Below are 9,756 nucleotides of genomic sequence, written 5' to 3'. Positions count from 1 at the left end.
TGCCCAGCCTGTCAGTGCCACTGCAGGGCCTGCCCGGCTGTAGGGCAAGTGCCTTGTCAAACCCTATGGGGAAATGGTGGCTGCCCAGGACCCTGCCTTGGCCACGAAATGGCTGCCTTGGCCACGAAATGGCTGCCTTGGCCACGAAATGGCTGCCTTGGCCACGCTTCCCCACAAGCTTCCAGGCAAAAGCTTGTGATGCCAAAATAGTTCCTGCTTCATGATGAAAAAAACCATGCTGGCAAGCTGTCTAGAAAACATGGGACAGAGACTGGGAGTAATTAACAGAGTCTTCCTCTTTTCCCTTCTAAAGAAGCAAATGAAGCCTTTAAGAGGAAAGGGAAGAAAGGGCAGTGGGGGAGCAATGAAACAAGTGGAAAAAGTGGAGAGGATCTGTGTCAAACCAGGCGGAAGAACTGTGCCATCCCAGCTCATCCTTAATTGACCCCCTGGGAGGGCCCTGGGCTCCTGAGGAAACTGTGATGGGGTAAATGTGGAGGGGTGTGGGATTTTTCATTGAAGGTGTGTAATGGGGCTTCCCTGCCCACCTGCCTGTGGCTGCTTGCCTGGTCTGGCAGCTCTGCCTATCTCCAGCTTGCAATAGATGTTTTAATGCAGGAGAATCTCATTTCAGGGCAAAGCCATTGCATTTCTCCCTTCCCCTCCCTCTTGGGCTGACGCCTTTCCCCAGCCTTGCCAAACAGCTGGCCTTGTAGGGCCACCTGTCTTTTTAGGATGGTAATTTCCAAACACCTTTGACTTTCTTCCTCCTGTTTTTTTCTGTAACAGTTCCATGCCCCACATGGTCGTTTAATAGCTAGAAGTGGTTATTTTTAAAGCCTCCTCAATTTGAACAAACTTCTGACTTTAAAATGGGGCCTGGGGGACCCAACCTGGGCTACCCAACAGGGAATAGGTTGGGCACATCACTTACGATGGGATCACTTACAGGATCAGTGATCCCATTCCACCAGTCGGACCACTGATCAAATTTTGCAGGAAATAAAAAGGTTTTGATCTGCTTATGTTTTAATTGTGAGGAGCTGCTGGGAATTCAGGCAATGTGTTCACTGATGATAATTTTTAAGTTTTCTGCTCTAAGACTTGAGCCAGTGCAGGATCTTGCGCTGGTGCTGTTTGCAGTCCCACTCAGGGCTCTTCAGTCGTTTCTGAAGCTGTGAAAGCACAGTGCTCTTAAAAACAGACTTGTGGATTCCAGCTTTTCCACATGGCTGGAGGGAGCCTTGGGAAGAAAAAGCAAGTATTTGGCTTTTCTGTTTGAGTCATCAAAGCATGCTGCAAACACTAGGAAGCTTTTTGCACCAGTTCTTTCCAGGGTCCTGCAAAAAAAAACCAAAACACCTGCATCTTTGATAAACTGGCATTGCTTTGGTGGCACCAGGCTCTCTCCTTTGCACCTTGTGCAAGATGCATGTCACCGCAGTGGGGACTGGTCTAGAAAAACTGCTCTCACCAGACTGTAGGTACGGCCCTCGGGCATCCTGCACACATTTCCTAAGCTCTGCTCTTCTTGAAGCCTCTGGCTGGTGATTTTCCTGATCTCTTTTTCTTGTTGGGCTTGCTTGCGGCCTTGGTCTTGTCAGGACGGGCTCCCCCAGCCTTGTCTTGGCCCCAGCCAGGGCAGGTTTGGAAAGTGGTGGAAAGCTTCACCTTCAGCCCCTGGGCTTCTGCAGGGGACCCACAGGTAGCCCCTACACGGAGGTTGAGTTTGTCGATCCACCTGGAAACATGGCAGGAGATCAGGAAAAGGAACAGGAAGGGGCAAAGGGAGAGGCAAAACTCTGCCTGTGAGTGGGTGTGGGTCACTTTAAAGCCAGGCCAGGTTGCTCGGTGACTCTTGAATATCTGAGAATCTCCCTACCCCAGCACATGGCTGCTCTCCCTACACCAGGAAAGCCCAGGCTATTTCCCTCCTTGCACATAGGCACATGCTCTATCTTGCCACTGTGGGAGAAGACCCAAAACAGCCAGTGTGCTGTGGGCTTGTGCATCTGGCACGGCAAGGTCCAGCTGTTCCCCTGGGGCTGTTCCCCCCTCACAGCACTCACCTGCGCAGGGGAAGGAGCTGGCAGTCACAGTGGAAAGGCACATCCCTCAGGTTGAGGATCTCCAGCCCTGTGAAGCTGCTCATGTCAGGGATGTTGCTCATTTTGTTACTCTCCAGGTAGAGGCTTCTGATCTTGGGACCGAGGCCAGCAAAGGCACCGGGGGAAATCTGCAATGAAGGGAGGGTGAGTCAGGGGTGGCTGGATGTGGGCAGGGGAGCAAATCTCTGCCCCTACACAGCCCGGGGAGCTGACACAGCCTGTCTTGAACCTGGCAGCCCCAGGGAAGAGCTGTTCTAAGCAGCAGCACATGTGCTAGGGGACTGTTAATTAACTCAACCAGTTCTGGCCACATTTTGGACTCACTAGACCCTCCTCAGTCTTCCTGGAAGGAAGGTGACACACAGGAGGTCTTAGAGCAATCCCTGGGTACTGTTAAAGGTGGATGGTCCTTATGAGAGTGGTACTAACACCACTTTCTTTAGAGGCTGGAGGAATTCAGGGTAGTGGTGGTGAAGAGTCCTGCAGGACAGCTCGTAATAAGAGCAGGAGAAATAAGACAATGGCTGTGGGAAGGGCGCAGTTTGGAGAATGGTCTGGACCCCTCTGAAACTGGGTGTGCTTAAGGTCTGGAGGGAGCGAGGTTGTCCTGGGGAGCTGGGGGACAGGTTAGAGCAAGACAAAGGTCCAGCTGGGCCCAAAGCAGCCTCTCCTCCCAGCCAGGCTATGGAGCATCTCCTAAAGCCTTTGGGAGTTCAGGACATCTGTTTGGATGCTCCTATTAGGGGCCACCAGCCCTGGTCCCTGGAATGAGATGGATCTATGGCTGTGCCCTGTGGTGCCCCTGCCCCCCGCGAGTCCCCAGCCACACGCACCCGCTCCAGGCCCATGTTGTCCAGGTAGAGGTGCTGCAGGCTGGAGGCCACCGGCAGGAAGGCACCTTCCCCCACGTGCTTGATGGGGTTTCGGGACAGCTTCAGCTCGCTCAGGGAGGGCAGGCCCTGCAGGGCCGCTGTGGGCACCTCTACCAGGCGGTTTCCCTCCAGATGCAGCTTCTCCAGCATCTTGGCAGGAGCTAGGGCTGTGGGAGCGACGCGCCCGATGGCGTTCCCAGAGAGATAGAGCCAGCGCAGCCCCCCAGCCCCAGCCAGGTCACCCTCCGCCAGCTCCTCAATGGTGTTGTGCTGCAGGTGGAGGGAGATGAGGTTGGGCAGGAGCTGGAAGGCACCCGCGGGCAGGCGGGTGAAGGTGTTGCGGTCCAGGTCAAGGTAGGCCAGCCGCGGGGCCCCCTTGAAGGCGGTGGCAGCCAAGGTGGAGAGGCAGTTGTCGGTGAGGTAGAGGTACACCAGACTCTCCAGCCCCCGCAGTGCCCCAGGGCGCAGCGTCCTGATGCTGCAGCTCTGCAGGTGGAGGGACACCAGCTCCTTCAGGCCAGGGAAGGCACCCGGTGGCACCGTCCCAAACGTGTTTCGGCGCAGGTCGAGGAGGCGGGTGTCCCCAGGAAAGCCCTGGGGGATTTTCTGTAGGGCCCTGTTCTCGCAGGACCCATGATGGAAATCGGGGGAACAGGTGCATCCCTGGGGGCACTGCCCACTGCCCGCCGCTCTCGGCTGCTGTGACGGTGTGGTGGGGCTGGGGGGCGGCCGAGGGTGACTGCATCTCATCTCTTGGGGCCTCAGGGAGTCAAGGGGCCGGCCGCGGAGGGCAGGGGGTGCGGCACAGGCCCCCTCCACCTGCGCCCGTGCCCTCGCCAGCCAGTCGTGGAAGGGGCGCAGAAGGCAGGAGCAGAGCAGGGGGTTCCCAGTCAGGCTGACCCTCACCAGTGCCCTGACGCCGGCCAGGGGTGGCAGCCCCTGCAGCTGGTTTTCACGGAGGTCCAGTGTGCGCAGCTGAGGGCTGTGGGCAAAGGCGTTGGGCGCCATGTCCTGGAGGGAGGCGTGGTCCAGGAAGAGGTGCTTCAGGGAGGCCATGGCCAGGGCCTCTTCGGCCACGTAGGTGATGGGGTTGTGGCCCAGGTCCAGGCGGGTGGCCTCATCCAGCCTGGCCAGGGCCTCGCCAGGCAGTGCCTGCAGCTCATTGTGGTCTAGGCTCAGTCTGCGCAGGGCAGGCAGGGTGGCGAAGGCCTCGCTGCCCAGCACATGGAGAGCATTGTGGGACAGCCGGAGCCACCTGAGGGCCTGCAGACCCTGGAAGACCATGTCTGGGAGGTAAACCAAGGCATTTGCCCTCAGGTCAAGGATAGCGAGGGACCCCAGATGGCCGAAAGCACCCGGCTGGATCTCCTCAATGCGGTTCCCCTCCAGGATGAGCTGCTGGAGGGAGGAGAGCCCGTCCAGGGACTCCTGGTAGAGGAGGGTTATGCCATTGGAGGCCAGGTTGAGGTAGACCAGCCTCCCCAGCCCTCGGAAAGCTCCCTCCTCCAGCCTCTCCACCTTGCAGCGCTGCAGGTCCAAGTGTGTGAGGTAAGGGGTGGCAAGGAAGGCTCCCACTGGGATGACTGTGAAGCTGTTGCCCCGAAGGTCCAGTTTTTTGGTGAGCTGTTGCACACAAAAATAAAACACTGTGTTATCCCAGGGCTGCCCTCCCCACCTCCTCTTCCCCCTGTCCCCTGCCCCTCCCTTCACCCACCTGTGGGATGGTGCCGGGCATGGCCGTCAAGTTCCCATTGAGGCAGAGGACATGGGCACGGAGGTTGTCACAAATGCAGGGTGCAGGGCAGCGGGTGGCAGCCGTCCCCTGCAGAGCCAGGGCCACCATGAGCAGGAGGAGCCCCCAGGACAGCTTCATGGCGGGGGGCACCTGCAGCTGGGGAGAGACAGCAGTGAGGCCAGGAGAGGGGCCAAGCTCCTGTGTGTGCCCAAACAGCATCACCTACCAGCACCAGGTGCAGGGGGGGCCAGTGCTGTGACCTAGTGGGGCAGGTCTCACCGTCTCTTGCTCTCACACCATGATTTTACAGGTTGTAAATGAGGAAGAGAGCAGAAGAAGGAGAAAAGAAATATTTAGAATGAAAAGCGAAGGTCACAGGTAGCAGGTCTCTGTCCGGAAACAGCTTTTACCTGGGTTAGCTAAACTCCCTGAGGGACAGTTGGGAGCACCTCTGAGGGGCTTGGCAGGAACATTGCAACACTCATGGGGAACTGGCTTGGAGCACACTACCTCCCCCACCCCAACCCTTTTTATTCATATATCATTACCATAAAATTGTCTTGATCTGTACAAGGTATCAATATTCCTTCTACAATTGAGACTTGGTTTTTTGTAAGGCAAGTAGGTACTCATGGGGAACTGGCTTGGAGCACACTACCCCCTCCCCACCCAGGAGACATGATCACACTGGCTTTCAGAGCTGCTACCTTTCTTTTAATTGCAAATGTCTCATCTCTGCTATCCTGGCCACCTCCTAGCTCTGTGCCTCCCACCCTGCAGGCTCCCTGCTTCCACCACCACCATCCCTCACCCCCCCCCCGCTCCCATGCTATTCATAGCAAGTTTTGGAATAGATCTCCACTGTTTAGCTGCAGGAAGGACCAGTTGGTTTTGGCCAGGCAGGAGCGAGTGCCTGGGGTGGAGGTGCCAGAGAGGGACCAAGGCTGGGGTAAGCACAGAGAGAGCAGTGTGGCTGCAGGTATGGCCAATACAACCCCCTTAAGTTCTGGGGAGCAGCAGCAGTGGGGTCTGCAAGGCTCAAACCCGTGGAGCCACCATGGTGCCCATTCCCTTGCCTGCCGTGGCTCATCGTCCCCCATGGTCCCACTCTGCCCTCTTGCCGCCGCCACAGCCAGCTCTGCCTCAGCCCACAAACACACCGGGGGGTCACCCCCCGCACCACCCCCAGCCACCGGCAAGTGCCACCAACGCGATGCCTCCCCAGCTCAGCCCCCCTGCCCCATCCTGTGCCTGGGCGCTGCCACAAGCCAGGCACCACCCTACCACCCCAACCCGCACACCTGGGGAGGGGTCACGCACCCGGGGGCTGGAGGGTACCTGCTCCTCAAGAAGCGGCAAAAAAAAAGAGGGGGAATTCTCCCCGCCGTCCAACAGCTGCCAAGCTCCTGCGCTGCTGTTTGCTTTCCTTGCAGAAGCGAGAGCTGAATGGGCCCCTTTGCGTTGCTTTCCCAGCAGCGCTCACCGGACGGAGCCAGAAATGCGGGAGGAGGAGAAGAAGGGGGGGCGGGGAGGCACCCCTGAAGAGAGGGCAGTGACCCAGACATCGCCTCCCCCTCGCCTCGCAGGGGGCCGGGAGCACCGGGGCAGGAGAGTTGAAGTCTGGCATGTTGCAGCGCCAGCCCAGCCACAACCCATGTGGGCTTTGCACTCACTGTTTCCCTGTCTCTGCCTTTCCATTTCTGGCTAAGTCACAGGAGCTATGGAGGTGCAGGGCAGAAAGGTGACATCCAGCCAAAACTGTGGAGGTAAGCCTGAGCAAAAGGGAGGAGGCAGCTGGCAAGGCAGGCTGCAGGGCCGTGCCACATTTACAGCTCTTTAGTCTCCTAATTTTGCATCTCCACTTGTTTTGAAGAGGCCAGGGGTGGCAGTGCCTCTGTGAAACATCATTTGCCTGCAGAAGGTCATGGAGGCCTTTGTTTTGCTCCCCGACTCTGTCATTTCCCTTTTTCAGCTCCGTGTTTTGCTCTCCCAGGGAATGCGAGCAGATCTGCAGCCTGACAAAAAATCTCTAAGAGTTGACATGAATGTCTCTCTCCCCTTCAAGCCCTTCCCAGGTCAACAATCTGAGCTGCCAGAACCAGTATGTCCCATCCCGGTGGCACCCGTGGGCGATGATGGACATGCTGGCCAGGCTCTGCAAGCCTCCCCACTGCTGGATGGCCAAAGCTTCCCTTGCCACTGCCTTGGGCCATCATCTCCGCTGTCCCTGGGTGCTTATTGCTCCCGTGACACAGGGTGACAGCCCCACCGCACTGATGTGATGAGCAGCTCGGTGGCACCAGCTCTTACTCATCTCTGCTCTGCTGCGCAGGAAGGACCGTTGGGGAGGTAGGTCTAGAGGGAATGAACTTGCCCCGGGCTGGTAGGAGTCACCCTGGGAAGCTGGCTGCTGACACCAAATCACCAAGACCTTCTTTCGGGGTCATGGCTGGCCTTAGGGAGGGCCAGGTGAAGGGAGAGGTGCCTGTTTTGTGTTACAGCTGCGCTCTGTGGTGCCTGGCTGGTGGTCCTCACCCTGCCCCTGCTGCTTGCTGCCTGCGTGGCTGAGCCCTCGTGCCCCCACGAGCTGCTCCCGCTCTGGCTAGCTGCGTCCGGTGCCCCAGCACCAGCCTGTCCTCACTGACCACTGCCATCCCCCGCGCCACCACCGAGATGACCTCGCAGCACCACTTCCCCACACCTGGAGGCCAGCTTCTTCCCGGACCTGCTGGACATCACTGCCCTCCGCCTAAGGGGCAGCAGGGTGGAGCAGCTCCGGCTGGGCACCTTCAGGGGCCTGGGGAACCTTGACCTCCTCCACCTGAACTACACCCTCCTCTGCCCCGCTGCAGGCCACGCTGCATCTCAGCGGCAGCCCCAGCCGCCAGCTCACGTGGAACCACCCGCCGTAGCCACCATCACCCGCCCTGCAACTCCGGCCCCTGCCCAGCCCACCCTGCTCCCCCCTTCCTGGCTGCCCCCTCATCTCCCCTGGCTGGGAGACCCTACCCTTGCCTGGCCAACCATGTGGGCAGCAACACCTCCCTGGCAGTGGCCTGGGCTCTGCTGGAGGACCCTGGGGAGAGGGAGGTGTGGTACCAGGCACCAAGTGCCACCTCTGTCCTTTCCTCCCTCAGGCTTTTTGTTCGTTCAGCCAGCAGTATCTTGCCAGCCATGATATCACCAGCTTTAGGGAGGCAGCCAGTCTCCCTGATGGGGCAGGGCACATGAAGGCAGCACACTTGAACGTCCACTTGGTGGGGTTTAACCCAGCCCTGCCGCACCCAAAACTGCTCCATGCAGACAGAGCTCTGCACCGCCACTGCCTTGCTGGACTAATGAAGTTCAAATTAAAAATACTTCTGACAACAGCAGTGTTTTTGGGGTGAGATGGTTGCACAAGAGAGACTGAAGCAGCACTGGAATGACCCCACGTTCCTCCAGGGCACTGCTGGGAAAGTCATCCTCTGGAGCAACTTCTAATGGAAACCAGAGTTCGCAATTCCCATCCTTTTTTTTTTTTTTTTCCCCTAATCCTGAAGCATAAGCCAAGTTTAAGGGATTTCTGAGTCCCTGTCCTACCTAGAAGTGAATCTGGCTTCTGCAGAGACTGTCACTTCTACCCTCACACACCCCTTTTTCCTATAAACATCTAAGCTTCACACTGAGTATCAGGACCAGGAGAATCCTGTTTCTAAATATTGTTTGCTTTTGAAAGAAACTTACAGATCAACATCTCACACTTGTTCTGCTACTCTGGCTTTGCTACTCAAACCTTCCCGCACAGGTTCTCCCCAGGACCTGGCCCACAGGTCTTTGTGCAAGCAGCAGCATCCCTCTGACCTTGGCAGGCTGGTGCACACATGACAAGCCCCATGGGACCCACTGCAGACCGCCTCCTGTAGAGGTTAACCCCTTGGCTTGGTCTCTGCACATCTGTTCTGCATCACATTTCTCTTCTCCATGACCCTCCTCCAGGGCACAGGGACATCAACAGCAGCAAGAGGCCAGGGAGCTTTGAGGAAAGCTACGCTAGGTTCAAGACTTACAGAAAATACAGATTCTTTTATGTCTTGGTTTTGCCCTCAAGCTCATGGCAAAACTTAACAGATTTGCTTTTGCAACAGACAGCTGAAAGAACAGGATGGGATGAGGTGAAGGAGGCAGGGCTGGGCCTGCAGTGATTAAAGCTCCTTCTGTAGGTGCAGGTACCTTCACTTCAGTTGATTTTTACCAATTTGGACAGAGAGGAGTTCCAGATTCAGTCACAGAAACTGGGAGAAAATGCATTTTGCTCTTAGCCTTAGGGCAGCCTTTTTTTAATGAGGGGACACTGCTCTTACACACAGACCAGCACCTCCCTTGCCAGAGTGACAAAACACTGCTTTCCTGTGCCTGCTGGATCACAGCCACCCCAGTTTCACCAGCAGTTGCCTTGAACAGGCCCACAACGTAGAAGAACGTTAAGCAGAGAGGGCGCAAGCAGGCCTTGCACACACCACCCACTTTATTCCAATCCAGCGTCCCAAGTCCTTTTTTCTGTCAATGCTGCCTGCACATCCCAGGAACTAACACCAGGTTTTTTGCACTGAGGCCAAGCATCTGCACCCTGCCAGCTGTGGTAGACATCACCTCCCCCAACAAAGGGACACCTAACTCTATTCCCTTGACTTCTTCCTGGCCCTCTTTATACTGCATGTCAACAGTAAAGTCAGGTAAGGCAGGACAAATAGTCTCCTCCAACTGAAAACAGAGAGGGAAGGAACAACTCTTTGCTGCCTGAAGAAAGAGAGATGTGTTGATTCTCACAGGCTTGAAAGAAGGGGGAGGACCAGCCCCTGAGCTTGTGTGCTCAGGAGTGGTACAGGTAGGTGCCACAAACATATGTAGGCACATAGACAATCCTCCTGCTACTCCTTCAGTGCAAGAAAAAAAGCACAGCCCTACTTCATGCTCTTACACCTGCTCAGCTTTCAAACATGGGAACAGTGCACACAGTCCCAGTGTTTTGTCAGAGAAGAAAGGGAAAACATACTCCACA

At 56.8% G+C, this 9,756-nt stretch overlaps 1 protein-coding gene across 2 annotated transcripts; it reads right to left on the bottom strand.

Annotated features, from left to right (window-relative positions):
* Positions 1-1,011: 1,011 nt before the first annotated feature.
* Positions 1,012-6,195, bottom strand: CHADL (chondroadherin like). 2 transcript variants are annotated; one of them, XM_074871056.1, is made up of 5 exons: positions 4,695-6,195; positions 2,942-4,603; positions 2,070-2,236; positions 1,475-1,741; positions 1,012-1,340 (listed from the first exon to the last, which is right to left on the bottom strand). In XM_074871056.1, the coding sequence occupies exons 1-4, from the start codon at positions 4,932-4,934 to the stop codon at positions 1,516-1,518; spliced, it is 2,295 nt and encodes a 764-aa protein (XP_074727157.1). In that variant the 5' UTR covers positions 4,935-6,195; the 3' UTR covers positions 1,012-1,340; positions 1,475-1,515. The 2 variants fall into 2 exon arrangements, with proteins under 2 accessions (XP_074727157.1, XP_074727156.1); XM_074871055.1 differs by having other exon boundaries at positions 1,012-1,741.
* Between the last annotated feature and the right edge of the window lie 3,561 nt (positions 6,196-9,756).

The sequence above is a fragment of the Strix uralensis genome, chromosome 5 (assembly GCF_047716275.1).
Source record: "Strix uralensis isolate ZFMK-TIS-50842 chromosome 5, bStrUra1, whole genome shotgun sequence".
In the NCBI taxonomy this organism is placed as follows: domain Eukaryota; kingdom Metazoa; phylum Chordata; class Aves; order Strigiformes; family Strigidae; genus Strix; species Strix uralensis.
The sequence above is the reverse complement of the archived record's forward strand: the minus strand, read 5'-3'. Positions and strand labels throughout refer to the sequence as shown.